Here is a 19,756-nt window from a genome sequence, read left to right as displayed (position 1 = left end):
GATGGACCAAGGAGAGGGAGGTTGGAGTGGCCCTTGTATGGGTGGCTATGGCTAATTCTGGCCTCTTAATCCCAGTCCCATTCTACCCTTCCCCCCTCTTCCTGCTCGCTAACCCTAAGAAGCAATTGGCGCCCAGGTAGACATAACCACATACATACACAGCACCTCGCCCATACTAGTTCACAGAGAAGGTCGGTGGCCTTTGGTGGTTGACTTTTTTTGGATATCTGACCTTTGCGGACTCATTCATGTGAGAGAATCACTGGAGAATGTAGCTGCAGCACTTGGACCAGGTGATAGGACAGACACCAACATGGGAGAAGCTCAAAAGGTAAGTGACCTGATCTACATCAGGAGGATTTATGAAGCCAAATGTGAAGCTACAAGTGTTTGTGGTCTACAAAGGCAGGACTGAAACCCAATAAGTGGTTTTACAGAATTTTCTGTACACCTCAGATGGCATGGATTATGTCAATTCCCTGAGATTAAATCAACGCAAAGCAACAGCTGGGATTATTCCCATCCATGACTCTCTTGGAGATGTAAAACACTCAGTTAATCAGTGCAGAATCTGTTGTTTTTAGCCAAATGTTTAAAGCTCCACTGCCTTTTTTCAATAGTTTTGCTGTCTGTGGTTGTGCAACCCGTCGGGTTAATCACATTAAGCGGGGAACTATTATATGAATGGATCTCTAATCAATGCCTAAATTGAGCAAATAATTATTCTTAGAGCTTGAGGGTGGTGGCTGTAAAGAACAGTATTGGCTGGAGCAAAATACACAGAGAAATGTCTTCCGGACTGCTTTTTGATCTTGATTTAAACAGAGGTCAATAGGTTTGTCTCTGGTTTATTATGGAGACCATGTTTGTCTCATTTTGATGTTTGAGGTTTCTGAGCAGGAGTGAAAGAAATAAAAAGGATCCACACTAATGAGAGTGGAAGAGATTTTTACAAGCTAAACGGTTTTCTAACAGCATAATGTCATAAGATAATCCCCTTATGCAACTTCATTCTGTTGCTGCTAAACTCAGAAGTATAAGTATGTATATATGTGCATAAAAATGTAAGTATCTCACAAATTAGTTTGATAAAACTGTGCTTGATTTGAATTTCTCTTCCTAGTGTTGCAAAGTTTTTCAAAATCTTACAGTTTCCTCCTTCGTGTGGACGGTTCAATGTTTGAGTTGCCACTTCGCCTGACCTCCCTTCTTTTTGACGCCTCCTGCAGGGCTTACTCTCTGTCATAGAGAAACTGAAAGGATCAACAGAGCAGGAGGTCAGGATAGTGCTTCTGGGTTTGGACAATGCGGGTAAGACCACCCTGCTGAAAAGCCTCGCCTCTGAAGATGTGAACACCATCACACCGACTCAGGTGGGAGGAGGCTCAAGATGTAGAACCATCCAGTAGCCAGTAGAATAAAATAAAAAAATTGAGTCTATCTCTGGCAGAATCCATCCATGAATGAATGTCTTTTGTGTGAGTTTGTCATTATAGTTCTTTGTTCTCTGGTTTAGAATGAAGAGTTATGATACAGTGACCCAGAATCCTTGGCCTTTTCCTACACTCGGTCAGATCATTCAAATGAGGAACAACAATGTGAGGATGTCAGATCACTCCATTAATTAACCTTTGATCTGAACATAAACCGTGGCCTGATTTGCATGCTCGCCACACAGTTTCTCGAAAGAGTCCATTGTTCATGCAGAGGTCTCATTTTTAACATCTTGCTCTGGTGTAGTTGTCGCTAATTCATATTCTGACACCCTTCCAAGAAACGAATTGATCTACTGCCAGGTCCAGGACGAGTGTGACGGCTAATCAGGCAGAGAGGATGTGGCAATAGTCACCATGAAGTTAAATAAGACTTGACACATTAGTCTATACACTTCGGCTGATCCTCAGATTTTCTCCTCGTTTGCCCCTCAGGATAAAGTACTTATACAACTTTGCAGACTGAAACACAGATGCGTTATGAAAACCGGCAACAGATTAACACCATGACTACGTCCTCATAAACACTAAAAGTACGGGTTGTGTTCTGACTTAACTCACTTCCTAGAAAAGGACTTGTTGGGTTTTTAACCTCGACTTGTATGCCTCATATCGTCCTTAACATTTCAGTCAAATGTAGATTAAGGTTGGGTTAAATGTCACACAGCAGCAAGGCCGGATTCAGGCATGGGCAAGGGGGGCAATGCCCCACCCCCCACCCACACACACACCTATACACACCCACACACAAACCTCAACAAAAAATAAAATGAAAGACACAAAAAAAATGTAAGGATAGACGAAAAGAAAGATGGAGACAGACATAAATAGAAAAGATAAACTCAGCTTCAACAGGCCACAAACCATTGTTCTGCATGTGCCTGTCCCCAACCTGGTAAATATAGAGAGTAGTGTCAGGAAGAACATTCAGCATAAAGCTTATAAGACACAGTTATATGGATAGATAAACTAATATGATGACAGAGTGGCTTTCTATGCATTTTAGTGACTCGGAGGGAAATGACACCCCAAACTCTCAGCGTACCTACACTTGCTCCCCTCATAGTCTAAATCTGGGCCTGCACGGCAGAACACCAAAAACAGTTTAAAATGCTTCTGAACCGCAACTGACGTCCATTCATAGACATAAACAAGGTCTTGATTCAGGCCCTAGTTTTCAGAAAGACATGCCAGACCCTCTTTGTGTAACATAGACACCAACCAAAGTTGAAAACTGGCAGATGTATTCCTCGAAACATTCAACAGATCATTTCTGTGTTTTTCTGAAGTTGTTGAACAACAAATGTGCTTTTCATCTGTGGCTGTTTGATGAAACCCTTAAATTCCTCTGGTTTTAGATTTAAATTTTAATATGATTTTGTTTTTTTTGGTGACTCCAGGGTTTTAACATAAAGAGCGTGGCCTCTCATGGCATGAAGCTCAACGTTTGGGACATAGGAGGGCAAAGGAAGATCAGGCCCTTCTGGAAAAAATATCTGGAAAACACAGACCTCTTGGTAAGTCGTTTTTACTCACCTTAGGTCCTTTTCAGCTTTAAAATACCTCCGACAGTAAAGTTAAAATTTCACTGAACACTCAAAAAAGAAATTAGAGATACATAAAGTGGACAAAATGAAAACTTATTTCTGAAAAATATGTTTTAACAGACGTTTCTTCTCTTGTAGATTTATGTCATTGATAGTGCTGACAAAAAGCGGTTTGAGGAGACCGGGCTGGTGAGTGTGAGAAGACTTTCTGACTGGAAATATTTTCTGCACATCATGATGAATATCAAATCAATATTTCAAATACACACTCTACATTAGGGATTTTTGCCAGGGAACAAAAACTAAATTATATAAATAAACATGAAAAAAGCACCCAAAAAAATGCCCACAGTAAGGAGAGCAAATTAAGCCGCTGAACAGATTCTGTCAAACGGGTTAAGACAAGATGATCTGACAGTCAGTAACTGAAAACCATGACCTTAAATAAGGTTGAGGGTTAATGAAGTTGATTAAATTTGGAGTGATGTGACTGTGGTGAAACTAAAAAACCTGAAAATGCAAAACATATCTTAAGGAAAAAAGAACTAAAGAAACACATCTTCTAAACAAAATCCTCTCAATTTACTCCTGTATTTCTAACTTTCCAGCTTATTTTTCAGAAAACTTTTATGACATCATTCAAAAAACACATTTCTTTATATGAAGAAAACCATTGCCTGACGAACATGTGTCCTGTTTTAATGAAAGTGAGAATTCTGTCATTGTGTTGTGTCAACATGTAAAATGAAATAAACAAATAAAAATTTTGATCATTATAAAGCGACGAACTCCAACATAAATTACGTTGACCCTTTGAATTTTCTGGATTTATTCATGTAAATATTTTCTTAAACGTTACACTTTATGCTTAAGTTAAAAACATTTAAATGCTTCTGAAAACTCTTGAGTTTTTATTACATGGTTTCTTTTTTTTATCAGCAGCTGAGCAAAAATAAAAGAGCTTAGAGCCTCTTGTGTTGGACAGATCTTACTGTTACAATAAAGTTGTGTAAACCCCTATGGTATTTGAGTTGAAACTTTATTTTAATAGTTATATTTGCACACATTTCTTTTTTATGATGCAGTTTTTTTAACAGAATGGAACATGAAGATGAGTCCTTGCATTTGCCAGAAATATTTCAGGAAATGAATACAAGCATGTGCAGAAATGTATCATTTAGACGTAAATAGTAGATTTGACATTGTCTGACAATTTGCCACAATAAAAGTTTTATTCTAAAAATTCCAAGAAGAAGCAAATAGACCCCAAAATCCCGTTCTGCTGTATTTTGATCACATGGTGAAGTTTGCATGTTTTGTCATCTTTGCTGTCTGCGCAGGAGCTGTCTGAGCTGATTGATGAGGAGAACCTAAAGGGTGTTCCTGTTCTCATCTTTGCTAACAAGCAAGATCTGGCCACAGCATCACCAGCCAGTGAGATCGCTGAGGGACTCAACCTGCACACATACCGGGACCGGGAGTGGCAGATTCAGGCCTGCTCAGCCATGTCTGGGGAGGGCGTTCAGGTCAGAAACAAGCCTGGCCTTCCCACACTTACACCATTCTACTAGTTGTTGAAGATCCTCTCCATTGAAAATCATGTTTTTGGTGTTTTTAACATGTTCTTGTGGCATTTCTCTGATGATGGAGGACTTATATAAAGAAATTTAAGCTTAAAATTGCATTTGTTGTGAACCAGGAGCAGACAAAAAATGCCATTTGAAAAAGCTTTTAGCAATAATGTAGAAGTTACTATGGCAAGGGACAAGGGTCAAGCTCAGCTCCATTCGAATGCATCCACCTGTAGATGACCAGATCCATGTACGTCTTTGTTTTCCTCGTCCGAGTAGGCATCTGGAATTAAAAAATGTACAGCTGGATAGCTCTGATTGATGAGGTGATGCACAGGTGATGCACAGGTGATGTTAGGTTGGGGTGTGAGGGGCTGTAAACTACCATTAAAGCATGTGAACACATAGATTATAAGAAGGGGGCAGGGTTACTCCGTGTCAAAAGTTCACCCACAACTCAATTTCTAATGAACTACTGCCGCTCTGCATAAACTATGTCCTAGAAATCGACACAGATTTTTTTGATCTGGGATAAAAATCCTAATTAAAAGTCCACTGGGAATACTTTTACACCAAATCAAAAGATGATCGGAGTGGATCTTTAAATGGAATGTTAGCTTTTCTGTTAATTTTTTTAATTAATTGATTTGCTCTTGTGTCCTCTTCATGAACAGGATGGCATGAATTGGATTTGCAACAACATCGTGAACAGGAAGAAGTGAGCCACCACCCCAAACGAGACTGAAAGGAGTCTAAGGCGTCGCATTGAATGGATAAAACCCGGGTTTCTCCTCCAAAAATCAGCAGATGTCACCTGCAACCCCACCCCACCCCACCCACCCCCACCCCCACCCCCATCCACCACCTCATAGAATTTAACAACAATTTTGTTTTTACAATGTGTGACATTTTTATGACTGTTTTGCAAGGGTAGCTGACACAAATGAATATTTCAGGTGTAAAACATGAGTTAGAAATCATGTAAATGTGTGTTTTGTTTATCATTTGTTTTGTTCTCTCCAATCCCAATGCAATACTTTACTTTAAAATATGGTCAAATAAAGCTGGGTGTGTAGCAGTTTGACTTTCCCTAGACAGTGTTACTGTGTGTGCGTTCATTGTGAGTGTTGAAAGTGTCATCAATAAAATAATAATTAGTAATTACTGCTGTTATGTTTCCTCGTTTCAAAGTCGAATGAATTTCTGTGCGATCAGGTTTTCGCTGATATTTGAGTGGCCACTTAACGTACAACCTGTCATGGTCCACACTAGTCAAGGATTGAAGATATAAGATATATCAATTTGAAAACACTTTAACTTGATTGATTTAATGTGATCATAATCTTTATTTTTTTATTTTTTGCTTAAACTGAGAAAAAAATTCAGATTTCTCCACAGTATTCCTATTTTCTGAAATCCTGTTTTCTTGGGTTTTATGAGCTGGAACCCTATTTTACAGTATGTGAAAAAAATTTTTTTGAAATCAATCAGTAATTTTGAGTGGAGTTGTAAAAATGAATACACTTTTCCATGATATTCTAATATTTTGGGAAGGGCCTTTAAGTCATCAGTTATCCAGCTAGAGCTGTAGAGGGCAGAAGACACATACTGCTACCCAGTAAAACAGCAACTCTGAACCAAATCTGCTCCTCAGCAGCAGTCACTGTCCCGTCCATAATAACAAGCACTGAAATTCTCTTGAGAGAGAGAGACCAACTGAACAGCAAGCTACACGTGCTCACATAAAAACAAAATGTCAAATTTTGATGTTCACAGCCGACAGTGCATTCATTAGGAACAGGAATTAGGAACTTGGTATACAGATACTGCTTGTTTCTTTTTAGCAGAAATGCTCATTTAATAATAAATATAAAATCTAATGGTTTGCACAATATTACTTCTAATTTTCTTCATTTTGAGAGATTCTTCTTTGTTGGCTGGTGTCTGCGCGGGAACTGTCAGACACTCTACAGTTTAAGTGATCATTACTCACACGTTTGCTTTCTTTCGCTTGGCTTTTGTCTATACTAAGCCCTTATATTTAATCTCCATTTTGGCTCTGCTTAGCTGCAGTTGGATTTAATGGATCCTTTGTTTCAGTCATGTGAAGCTGTAATTAACCACCTGAAAGCACTCTAAAATCCCATCATCTATCAGGCTTTATTCTGTCCACTTTCCCATTCTGTGCTTTTCCACATTAAATCATACAAATGAACATTCATATCTTTTTTTTCTACCCCGTCTTTACGAGTGCTTCTGTAAAAAAAAAAAAAGGAAAGAAAAAAGAAAAACAAAACCTTTTGCTTTGCTTGCCAGATCTTAGTAAAAAAAAAAGCCAAAAAACTGGGTAAGTGATTGAGTCATCACTATGGCAACTAACATTAGGAGCAAGTCCTGAAACATTTTTTGGAGTTTGGTTTCTTTCATGGGAGACAGCAGGAGGCACTGAACCAATTTGGAGTTGTGAAACAAGGATAATTGTGGTGGTTTAAGGGAAACCAGGCAGCCCTGATGCAGGAGAAGGAGGAGGAGATGAGCCTGCATCATCCTCACGGCACAAGACTCAGTTTTATTTAGTTATTTATGTATTTAGTTATTTATTTATTTTTACCAACAGATAGATATTTAGAAGGATGCAATCCAGACCTTTGGTTCTTCTCGTCACAGCTCATGAAATTAGAAGCTGATTTTTTTCCTTTATTCAAGTCTAACTGCAGCATTACCTGGAGTCTAAACAGTAAAGATGTGCCTAACGTCCAATTATCTCTGTTGGTGCTAAACACACGTTTAGGATGATGTGATGTCACTCTTATGCCAGTGGCCCCTCAGCATGAGTTGCCATAGCAACTCTCCCAGTTAGTCGTGGTCCTTCAATCACCTCTCTTCTTCAGGCGAGCCCTCCCTCTCTTGTCCTCCATTTCTGTCAGTTTCCTAAGCTTCACCACACAAACCCTGGATCCTGCACCCAGGCTGGACAGCAGGACTGCAATCACTCACAGCAGGTAAGAATAAAATGAACCAACAAAAATTCACCATAATTAAAAACGTGAAAAGATGTAACCACAGTTTTATTATGTTGTTACTAAAAAAAAATCAGAATTTTTCTCATATTTACTTTTTTTGTTACTTTTGTAAATCATTTTTAAGTTGCATTCATCTGGTTTCATAATGTATCTCTGAAAATGTTCTTTTTTTAGGGATTGGTCAACTCTCCTTTACCCTCTGAGGAGACTCATCCTCCCATCATGCAGGAAGTCACCCAACTGACCTCCGTGAAGCCAAACTTAGCCACTGATCACAGTGCTACACCAACCGCCTTCTGCCTTCTGACCACAGCCGCTTTTCTCCCACAGGAGAGCCGCCACATGGAAGTGCACACCATCCTGATTGTCATTGTGTTCTGTGTTGTCTGCCTCCTGCTCCTGCTGGCCTTCTTCTACGCCTTCTGCTTTCATTTCAGCATCAGTTCATCGCAGAAAGACTCCAACACGGGAAACGAATGCAGCCTGGATCCCGAGGACGCCACCTATAAGCACAGCTCATCTGACAACCAGTCAGTGGGGAATGTCATTTGATTAGACCAGGAGAAAAAATTACAAATGGATTCAGTTCCATTGCCACATATTGATTTGATATTGATTTTAGCCTGCATTAAGGGAAAGCAGGGTGATCACACAGACCACAACTGCTACCCCTTTAAAAGCCTAAAATAAAAACAAAAACAATTATTGTTGTTTTTTTAAGTTAATGTTTGAGTTGCCATGTTGAGTTGATGTGAAATGCAATCAAATATGAAAGCGCGTGCAATCTAAGTGTTCAATAAAAATGTTTACAACATGCAAAAATATGAACATTGAGCTTTTTAATGGCAAAAATATTGAATGTGCACACATGTTAACAAAAGGTCTATAACCTTTATTTTCCCTTAGATGACGGGTGATCTTTTGGTTTTGGCTATTGTTGATCATTGGAAAACAATAAGCTGGCATATGATTGAGACTTCAGGGATGAAGGAATTAGACTGAGAAAATGTCATTATGATAATAAAACACTCTAGGCAATAAGGCTCTTAGTGAAACTTGCAGTTATTTGTTAAGTACATATCAAAAATGTTTGTATTTTGCAGTTTAGTTTTGGCATTTGTGATTTTATATTTTTTTTTGGGGGGGGGGCATTTTTTGCATTCAAAGGTTTAAATTATTAAGCACCAAGGACTCTGAGTTCACAGCTCACCTGATTCCACATGTCCGGACACAACATTAGTCTGGGAATTTTCATATAATTTGAGATTTTCCAAAGTACAACAGCTTCTCACTTGTTTCCACTCTATCAATCCATCAGTCAAACTCTTCACAGCAACATGACTACAAATAAACCCTTCTTTCTCTTCTAACCACAAAGATTTGCATTGAAACACACTAGGTTATACATGTTACATCCAGTTGAGGTTCCAATGCCCAGTTTTCAACATGTCTGGATAAAAGTTCAACCTTTAATGGAATGAAAGGGCCTTTGGCAGGTGTTAACACGTTTTTTAATGCATTACCTTGATTTCAAATTAAAGCCAGGTAAACATAGATTTAAATTTGTCTTGATGGAGGTTAATAATTGAAGTCTCACATGAGGAAAACTTAAAGTGTTTTGAGGCAAACTTTTGGAACTCTGAAATATGAGAACATTTGCAGGTGTTTTCAAATGTCTGAGCCCATCTGTACATTTTCCAAATCTGCTCGATTCTTTTTGCAGTCACAGGGCTGCTGGAGTCTATCCCAGCTACAGTTGAGTGAAGGCAGGGTTGATGATGATAATATTTCATGTTGAAAATACTTTAAATGGAAAGATAAGACAAAATAAATAAAAAGTACAAGAAATATCTGAAAGGGATTGAGAGGAAGTAAAAGTTTTATAAATTTTCCCCCACATGCACTGGACCAAATGTATAATCACATAGTGCACTCACTATTTATTACAGTCCTGAACCCACCAGTTCACCAAAGCCTCCCATTTGAAGCTGAGAAAAACAATTGACTTTTAAAATTATACATTGAAGCATTGCTGTGACAGAGCTAATCACTGAACAGAAAACCAAGAAATAACCTGGGCAGTTTAGCAAAAAACAACCAAAGGCATGTTCTGAGTGTTAAACTACAACAGTGTGTCATCCCAGTTGGGGTCCCTACCTTCCAAAAACTCTGTAGGCCAAATTATAATAATTAAGGTGAACAGACTTGTGAAGATTAGCAGCCTAAAAATGAAAGAAATCTGCAACAACTAATAAAAAGGGATTTTCTCCACCTATCAGCTCCTCTGGGGTACGGCTTGATTTTGATAGGATGACAGAGAATTAATTAGTTATCATCTTTGTTCTCCCCCTGTTACCAATGGGAACACTTGGAGACAGAGGAAAGAATAAGGAATCTGTGATTAAAAAAGGAAAGAAAAGCTAATCTGATGAGAGACCGTACTTCTCCCTTCATTTCCAATGACGTTTTTCTTTTTTTTTCAGTCTTCACTTTAAAAAAAAACCTGATCAAAGATGAATTCAAGAACAAAGTCTCTAATGACACAAATCCAAGATGAAAAATTAGTCACTCTGGCGTTCTGAAGATTGCCAGCTGTAATCAGCTGCCTGATAAACATCCGGGAGTGACTCTGCAGGCACCATCCTTGATCATACAGTGAGGGAGTTGTGCCTGCTGATAAAACAGAAAATCAGCAAGCATGTTGTGATTGTTAGATAGGCAATGTAAGTGTGCTTAATCCTTGAAGGCAAAACAACATGAGTTGGTATAATCGTATGTGCATTTAGGATTCAGACAGTGTGAATGATGCCAAAAAAGTTCAAAGCATTGATCTCTGCCTCATGCAGTGACAACATAGCGTAGATTTTGAGAAGTCTTTTCTTTCACTCAAATAATTAATAGTCTTTTTATTTGTCTCCATTTATAAGTGGTGTTGCAGAAAGTGTTGACATTTTAGTTTTTATCTTTTTTTTTTTTTTTTTTTTTTTTTTTTTTTTTTTTCTTAACTTGTCCTGTCCAACAGCTAGGCAGACAGATGAGAGCTGAGGGCCTCTTGGGTTGGACATATTTTACTTTAACAAGAGGGGTTATTAATCTTCAGACAAACCAAAGGTATGTCTGAATAAACCCCTTTTGTAATTGAGGCCAAACTTTATTAATTTCAAACATGTCTGAAAATCTTTGGTGTTGGACCGGACGGAAAAGGAAAGAGGGGAAGAAGAAAGAGGGACGTTAGAGAGAGGGGGGGTAGGGGGTGATAATAGGAGGGGAAAGGGGATAAGACCATGAAGCAGCATAAAGCAACAAGTTTACTGGTTGTTAATCATTATGGTAAGGTTCAAATGTAAAAAAAAAAACAAAAAAAAAAAGGGCGGAGCCTGTCCACACACACACTCAAATGTTATAAACACACTTGTTAGTTGCAAAAATGTCCACCTGTCGACATGTACACAAAACAGATAGTGTTCACACGCATACTTATGCCTTAAAACCAACTAGTGTGAAATATTTCAGTCATTCAGTCTGTTGAGCTGACACCTGTGCTCAGGTGAGTGTTTATGTTCTTCTAAAATGGATGGTGGAACGTGAAAAGAAGGAGGGAGAGTGCCCAGCCATCCCCACCCCAAGACCCCCACCGCACCAGCAGCGGCAGCCGGATTCCCCCCAACACCACACGGGAACCGGCAGGGAGCAACCGCCGCCCGGGCGACCAAGCCCGCCACCCAGGCCAGGGCCAGCAGGGCCGCCGCAAGGCCCCCAGAGCCAGAGAGCAGGGAGGCACGGAGGGAAAGAGGGCGCCGCCCCAGCCCAACCAGGAGAGCAGCCCCCCCGCCGCGCCGGGAGAACCCAACGCAGGGCCCCACCGGAGAAGGACGCCCACAGCCCCAGACGAGCACCCCACCACCACCCAGGAGTTCCGGGCATCCCCCCGCCCCAACCCCAGGTACGGGCCAGGACCCCCCAAGGGAGACCCACTCCGCACTCCAGGCAGCCATCCGCCCGGCCAACGGTTGGTCCAGGGAGGAGCGAGGCAGGGGCCCGCCGCCCCCGCCCAGGAGGGGGGAACCCCGGGGAAAAAAGAGGGCCCACAAGGGGTGTTGTAAATATGGCCCGACCAGGCTCGGCCACAGTTGGAAATTTGGCGGGGCCCAGCACTCAGGAGCAAGGACCAGAACCCACCCCCCAGGGACACGAACACCCCCGGCTCAGATGTAATGTGAACCCCCCCACCGCGCGGAGAGAGCACCGCCGGGCCCAGGAAGCCAGCACCCCGGGGACACAGCCGCCGTTGCAAAGGGGGCCCGTACCCCCCACCAGGGAAGAGGCAGGGGACAGATGGTCCTAGGTCCCACCTTCCTTGCAAAATGTGTGTGCGTGTATGTGTGTTTGAGAGAGTGTGTGTGTGCATGTGTGTGTGTTTATGTTGGGATGTATATATTGAGGGGGGAGGGGTGTGTGTACTAAGGGGGGTGCGGTTAAAATTGGCGGGTAGGGCACTAAGGGGACGTCTCCTGATTACTCACAGTGACGTCCCCTCACCCTCCCCACCAAGGGGCCCTAAATGTCTAAGGTGCGGTTAAAATTGGCGGGTAGGGTGCTAGGAGGACATCCGCTGCTTGCTGGCAGTGATGTCCAAGCACCCCCCCTACCAAGGGCCCTACATGTCTAAGGTGCAAATAAAACCGAAAGAGGGGGGGCCCACTCCATACGGCAACCATAGGAGGGGGGTCACTGCCTAGTAAACCCCCCCCCCAAGGCTCATCGCAGGCTAAGCCCCCCACCCCCTCACCCTGTTATGAGGTTATATGAGGAAGGGGGTAAGTTGGGGACAGATGATAGACTGTCCCCCGGTGGTCAAACAGCCGTCCCCCGCCCCCCCCCCCAGCAAGGGGGCCAGGCCCACCCAGCCCCGGGGCCCCACCCCCGGAGGCGCAGACACCCCAGGCCCAGCACCACCACCCCCACACAGAGAGAGGGGAGCCAGAAGGCGCCGCCCCCCCCCGGAGCAAGCCCAGGCCCCCACCCCCAAACGCCGGCCCTAGAAGAGCTCTGGTCAGGCCTCGACGGGACCGAGGCAGCCAACCGGCCGGGGAAACCGCCGATGGCCTCAGCGGAGACCCCGACCCGTCAACCCCCCCTGCCCCGTACCAATAGTGCCCCCCCCCCCTCCCCCAGAATGCCCCCCCACAGGACAGGGCCGACAAGACCCCCACCCCACCCCACCCCCAGACCCCGCAGCCGAAGCGGATGACACCCAGAGCGACCGGGGGCCCCAAGAGGGTTGTCCCGTCCCGCCCCAGAGCCAGGGAAGGGCCGATCCCAGCCCCAGGTGTAGACGGGAAGCCCATCCAGCGCCGCTGGGCCCCCCCCCCCGAGCAGCGCCCCCGCCAACCCCCCCCAGCACAGGCAAAGGGACCACCCCCCCAAGCCAAGCCAGACCACCACCCCACCCCCCCCACCACGCACCCCCACACCCAAGCCCAGAGGACCACGCAGCGCCCCAGGCCGCCCCACCCAGGCGCCGGACCCGACCCCCCGACCAACGGAGCCCCCACCACCCCCGGCCAGGCACCGGAGGCCCCGACCCCCACCCCGGCCCACGGCAGAAGGGCAAGGAGCAGCGACGACCATGCCCCCCCCACCCCCTAAGTCACGGAGTTAGCTATGGGAGACCAGAGAGACCGAATTCTTTCAAAGTTACTTGAACTTTGGGCTGACATTTTTTCCAAGCTGATATGATCAAGCAGCAGATTTCTGTGTTGACTTATATTTATATTTTTTTTGCTTTTCCAATTTATTAAAATAGTTTTTTTAGCAATGCAAAGAGTTATGAAAATGATAGATAGTTTTTATCTTTTAATTGAGAGTGAATTGAAGTGTTGCCTGTTCAACATAAATTGTTTGTACACGGGTGTAGCTGCTGATTACATGCAATAAATACAGTGTTGCTATGGGGACAGTTTGAGCCTCTTCCTTTAAGATGCTGTTTAGGTTCCAAAAAAGACACTTCCCTCCAGATGCCTTTAGATGGAGCTGCTGAGCTGTTCACGCTAGTCCTCAAATGAAAATCACAGAAAACTCAAACATAACTTTTAATTATTATAACCGCATATTCTGACATGCACTCTGTTAAGTTACCTTCTCCTTGCTCTCATTTCTTTGGGCTTTTCAAGCTCTGTGGTGTTTCCATTGCTCTGTCATTAATTCCAGTCCCGCAGTGCACTCCTGCAAACCAAAGCAGCAGGAACCTTGCAAGTAAGACCGCAAATGCATGAACATTCATAGTGAATTTACATCCAAGCCAGTGATTTTATGACTGTGACATTTTTTCTCTGGAGCTCCTCCAAACACTGTTTATGCATCTTAAATGGTCTCAAACGATAAAAAAAACTTTAAAGGCCAGTTTCACCCCTACATGACCAATAAAAATATGTAATAAATATATGTGCATATATAACCTCAAGATGTAGGACAATGAAAGCATGTCAGAGGGTGCGTGCAAGTTGTTGAGCAAGAACAAAATCTGCACACAGAAGATTTGGCTGCAAGAAAATCCTCCTGAAGGAAAATAAAGTACAATTGACAAGCAGGACTCATCCATGAAGGTGAGGATATCTGTCAAAAATAAACCATGGCTTTCATTACTTGTTTTACATCACCTGTTTTTTAAACCCCCATCCCTACTTCATTTTTTAAATCATTTTACGGATCTTTTGAGAGTGAGATTTTAAATATCATGAACTCCTCTCTACAGACGGGTTTTCCTGCTGCCTTTAAAAAGGCAGTGGTGAAACCGTTACTCAAGAAAACTAATTTAGACCCTTCAGTTTTTAATAACTACAGACCTGTGTCCAACTTGCCATTTTTAAGCAAGGTTTTAGAAAAACTTATTTTAATTCAGCTGAACGAGTTTCTCTTACAAAACAACGTTTTTGAGATAAACCAGTCTGGCTTTAGAACGAACCACAGCACAGAGACAGCCTTGTTAAAAATCGTTAATGATGTCAGGTGTACCTTGGATTCAGGTCAGATCTCAGAACTAGTTCTGTTAGATCTAAGCGCAGCTTTGGATACTGTTGATCATCTGATTCTTGTAAACAGACTTAAAAGTCTTGGCCTTTCAGGGACTGTTCTCAAGTGGTTCGAATCGTACCTCATGGAGAGAAACTTTATGGTAAGCATGGACACACACTTTTCTGGGGTCCACGAAATTAATTGTGGTGTGCCTCAAGGTTCCATCCTTGGCCCCTTGCTTTTTAACATTTACATACTTCCTCTGGGGAATGTCATCAGGAGCCACAAATCAGTTTTCATAGCTATGCTGATGATACCCAGCTGTACATAGCTATGTCTCCTGATGACACAAGACCAATAGATGCACTTTTTAACTGTATTTTAGATGTGAAATTATGGATGGAAAATAATTTTCTGCAGCTCAACCAGGAGAAAACTGAAATTTTAGTTATCGGTCCTGAAGCCAAGAGGGAGAAACAGTTTCTGAAGCTACAGGAACTTTCATTAAGTCATTCAGAAACAGTCAGAAACCTGGGTGTTATCTTCGACTCTAAGCTAACTTTTATCCCCCACATAAAACAGGTGGTTAAAACTGGTTTTTATCTTCTTAGAAATCTGGCTAGACTCCGCCCACTACTCTCTCTTGCTAATATGGAGATGCTAATGGATACTTTTATTATGAGTAATATTGATTATTACAACCCCCCTCCTGCTGGTCTTCCAAAATCCAACATTAGGAACCTTCAGCTTCTCCAAAATCCTGCTGCACGAGTTCTCACAAAGACCAGGAGGCGGGCTCACATCACTCCAATTTTAAAATCCCTGCACTGGCTCCCCATATGCTTTGGGATTGATTTTAAGATACTTTTAACAGTTTTTAAATGTCTTAAGGGTCTGGTGGCTTCTTATTTATCAGATCTTTTAGTAAAGTATGAACCCTCGCGGACCCTGAGATCCTCTGGCACTGGTCTTTTAACCATTCCGACTATAAAACCAAAACCTATGGAGAGGCTGCAATTCAGCACTATGGCCTCCGTTTATGGAACAGTCTGCCAGAAGAACTGAGAGCCGCAGAGAGCATTAATGATTTTAAGAAAAGGTTAAAGCCCCATCTTTTTAACCTGGCTTTCAGCTAATTTTTTACTACTTTTATTTATATGTTTATGTGTATTTATTTATCCATTTTATCTTGTTTAATGAACTTGAACTAGATTTTTAACGCGTTATTTTAATTTACCTTATTTCAAGGTTTTACTGTTTTTATCAATATTTTTACTTTTTCATTCTCATTTTTATTTTCATTTTATTTCCGGTGCTTCCTCAGCTGGAACCTCTCCTTCTGGGTCGGCTGCTGTTCAGCCACTGCGGCTCTGGATGGGAAACTGCATCACCACTTAGCTGTGGTGGAGCGGTCCCCGCCTGTGATGCTGCATTTGGCTGTCTATGCGGCTATTCACAGAGGGGGAAGTTCCAATTATACTCTTTATACACTTTAAAAAAAATGAGAAAATTTGTTCTGGTACAGTCTATGGGTATATAGCGTATTGTATCGTGAGACGTATATCACGATACGCATCGTATCCCCAGACGCTCACCAATTCACACCCTTAGTTTGTGTGTAACAACTGCAAATTTTGTCCAACGTCTTCTCCTGATTCACAACAATTTTAATAGAGAAATACTCTCAAATGCAGTTTTAATCTTAATTTCTTTAAATATGTCCTTCATCGTGAGAAAAATATGCTACAAGAACATGTTTAAAACACAAAAACACAATTTTACTTGAAGTGGGTCTTTAAAAAAAATAAGTTTATACACCAAATATGTATTTGTATCCTCAGGATAAAGGACAGAATTGAAGTGATAACTTGTGAAATCTTTGATGGCAAGGAGTTAAGTAAAGAAATAAAAAATTAGGCTTAAAAGGAATATATTTCACCTGTTCTGATGTCTTCTGATGCCCCTTGATCTCCAAAGATAAATGTTTAGGGGTCATGAATTACATTTTCCATTTGTGGTGAAATTTCACCAACAACCACATGTCCTGTGTTATTAATGTAAAGCTTTTAATGTAGCAGATCCCAGACCTTCCAAACTTCAAAGAAATGTAAAGACCCAATCCAATCATCATGTGATCTATTTTAAAAGGGTTCCCAGCAATCTTTTAGTTATAACGATGCCGTTTCAGGCAAAATCTAAAAACGTGTCATTTCTAGGACATGGTTTCTGCAGAGTGGCAGTAAGTCTGTGCGCATATGGTATCATCCCTTTGTTTACATGCTCTCCTGCTAGCTTACAGCCCCTCACAATGCCAACCTATTTACCTGAGCAACATGAATGGTGAAATGTCAGAGCTATCCAGCTGTACTGTTTTGAGACAGATTCCAGATTCCAAGGAAAATGAAGACATACATGGATCTAGTCTCGTGGCGACAGGTTGGCCGTGGTGTATGGTAGAGCGGTCGACCTCTGGTTGGAGGGTTTTAGGTTCGATTCCCACCTTGGGCAAGACACTAAACCTCACCCTGCCCCTGGTGGAAGGCTTGCGCCAGTGCTTGGTGCAGTGTGTGAATGTGTTTGTGGGAATGGGTGAATAGGACTGGAACTGAGACTGTGACTGTAAAACACCTTGGGCTTTCGAGGAAGGTAGAAAAGGACTATATAAGTGTATGCCGTTTACAATTTTACAAGTCGATGCATTGGAATGGGAGCAGGGAGCTTGTGGCTCACCAACCATAGCATCTAGGTCATTGCCACAAGCTTCTTCCAACTGGATTTTTTGTCCGATCCAGATTGAAAAATAAAGATTTGAATTAAAAAGTTCTCAAAAAATTTAATATTAAGCTTGATTTTCTTTCTGTGTGTCCTCCATCATGAGAAAAATGTTACAAGAACATGTTAAAAACATCTTGAAAGAGAAAAAAGCAAATCATAAAACGAGAAGATTTAACCAGTGAATGAGCCAATTTCCAATAAGCATTGAATGAATGTCAAGACTGAGGAAACCGTCAGAAATAAAATAAAAACGGCTCTGATTAGCAAGTTTGCAGCAACATCAATAATCTAAATTATGCAATGTGGCATTTAAACTTTTTCCTAGCTTGATCAATACCAACATAAGTACATTTTGCTTGCAAAACAAAATGTTTTCTAATGGAGGGAGATGTTTTGGTTGTGCAGACTGTGAAAAACACTCTCAGTTGCTAATAGGTTCCCATTAGGCCCACAAGAGCTGCACTGTCTGATTACAAGCTAATTAGCAGCTCATTTCATGCATGGTGAGTGCTGTGAGAATGGGCCCATGATTTGATTCACTGCCCGGGCTTTTATTTCAAGCCTTGTAATTCACTTTAGCTCTTGCTGCTTTTTTGAATGTTTCACTTTCCAGCTGCAGTCTTTTAATAAAGATCTGAATCTGTATAAGTGTGTGTTAGTGTACTTCTTTGTGAGTTTCTGCGTGGGCCCTTTTGGGTTCTCAGAGGAAAATGATGGCCTCTGGCACATCATTTGTCCTTTTAGCATCAAGGAGTTTCTTCTCAATCACTTTTTGGTCCAGCTAATGTCTAAAGGAGGCCAGAATAAATGTCAATGGGGCAAACATTAACTGAATTTCTATTAAATTTTAGGAGAACATCACAACTCCAGCACTTAAAAAAAATAGGTTAATGGATTTAGCATTTCCAAAAGAATAGCTTGGCATTTGAAAAAACAGGAAAGTGGACTTTTTCATTTTTCAGAAGCAGACAAATAAAAAAACTATTTTTTTTTCAACTATTTAATAACTAATAAGCACATTTTACCTAAAGAAAGTAAAAAAATACATCTTACTACATAGTGGTGTCATGCTGATGCTCATGCTGAAATATCTTAAATTATACTTAATGCTTTGAAAATTTGATTTATCTGAATACACTGGTACAAATAAATTGAAATGTGCCAACCATATCTCTGTAACATCAATATATTGGTATTCAGATTAAGTATATTATTGCAGTCAAGCTAAAAGCCTAGTACAAGCATCAGGCAAGCTTTAATAGGGGGTCAAGCCTAAATTCCTTGTGTGAATTTAAAATACCAACAAGGTAGAATGTTAAGGATTATAAGTCAAAGATTTGGCTTTTTGTTTAAAGACAAAGTGTGAAAATAAAAGATCTTCTCCTTTGTCAAAAGTTCTCCTCATGCCGTTACGCAGGTCTAGTAAAGTTAGTTAGAAGCAAAAACAGGGGAGGCAGGTCAACACTGTAGGGGACTTGGGGCAGTAAGCGGGTCTGAAGGCTGACCGACTGTGCATCACCATTAACCTCTTCCTGTTGTAGGTTTCTTACTTGCAACATACCAATAAATCCAGGACTCCACTAAATTCAGCATTATCTTAAATGGAAAAAACACTGAAAAAATACATTTTATATATTTGGAAATGGTGTCAAGAATGAAGTGGTTATTACTCCCGGGATTTTTAAAGTTATGTATATTTTTTTTAAATTCCGGTACTTTTTTAATTGGCATGTATTTGTTTGAACCCATGTTTGAACACTGTGTGCTGTTTATAGTGAAACTCTTTCACGTTAGGTTATATATTTTTTAAAGTCCCATTACGATCATCTTCTCATTTATTTTAAAGCATTCCCAGTGTTTTTGTGTGTGTGTTGATTATACCGTTTTTACCCAAAATAAAAAAAACCTGTGTTGACCGCAGTAGTTCATTAAAAATTCAGAGTTACCCTGCACTCATTTCCCATCATCCCTTTGGTGACACTCTCTCCCGCTAGCTGACAGCCCCTCACAACCTCAACCAAGCATTAGCAGTGCAAAAAAAAAAAAAAAAGGCGAGCAACATTGGAGCTATCCAGCCGTACAGCTTTGAGCCAGACACCAGCCGGAATGAAGAAAACGAAGACATACACGGATCTATCTGTCTGTAAGTGGATGCATCAGAATGGAGCGGAGCAGAGAGCTTGTGGCTCGCAGCTGTAAATCATACGTCACACTTACAAGCTTTTTAAAAGCTGCATTTTTTTTGTCTGCTCCTTATTAACAATGATTTGAATTTTAAAAAATACTCAGAAATGCAGTTTTAAGACTAATTTTCTTTATCTATGTCCTCCGAT

At 41.4% G+C, this 19,756-nt stretch overlaps 1 protein-coding gene and 1 long non-coding RNA gene across 2 annotated transcripts; both read left to right on the top strand.

Annotated features, from left to right (window-relative positions):
• The first annotated feature begins 120 nt into the window (after positions 1–120).
• arl3l1 (ADP ribosylation factor like GTPase 3, like 1) lies at positions 121–5,508 on the top strand. The gene is made up of 6 exons (XM_004073312.5): positions 121–331; positions 1,230–1,373; positions 2,894–3,010; positions 3,179–3,229; positions 4,381–4,566; positions 5,286–5,508. Exons 1-6 carry the CDS (start codon positions 314–316, stop codon positions 5,331–5,333), a joined length of 564 nt encoding a protein of 187 aa, XP_004073360.2. The 5' UTR covers positions 121–313; the 3' UTR covers positions 5,334–5,508.
• A 1,993-nt stretch (positions 5,509–7,501) lies between these two features.
• Positions 7,502–8,677, top strand: LOC144994889 (uncharacterized). The gene is made up of 2 exons (XR_013658570.1): positions 7,502–7,613; positions 7,809–8,677. It is a non-coding gene; the product is annotated as an uncharacterized LOC144994889 (long non-coding RNA).
• The last annotated feature ends 11,079 nt before the right edge of the window (positions 8,678–19,756 follow it).

Source organism: Oryzias latipes, chromosome 10 (assembly GCF_053564925.1).
Source record: "Oryzias latipes strain Hd-rR chromosome 10, Olatipes_Hd-rR_3.1".
NCBI classification, from domain to species: domain Eukaryota; kingdom Metazoa; phylum Chordata; class Actinopteri; order Beloniformes; family Adrianichthyidae; genus Oryzias; species Oryzias latipes.
The sequence above is the reverse complement of the archived record's forward strand: the minus strand, read 5'-3'. Positions and strand labels throughout refer to the sequence as shown.

Excerpts from the sequence above, each read along its gene's own strand:
- arl3l1 (XM_004073312.5), top strand. Across the intron at positions 3,011-3,178 it reads TGGAAAACACAGACCTCTTG|ATTTATGTCATTGATAGTGC; the intron begins GTAAGTCGTTTT and ends CTTCTCTTGTAG. Across the intron at positions 4,567-5,285 it reads TGTCTGGGGAGGGCGTTCAG|GATGGCATGAATTGGATTTG; the intron begins GTCAGAAACAAG and ends CTTCATGAACAG.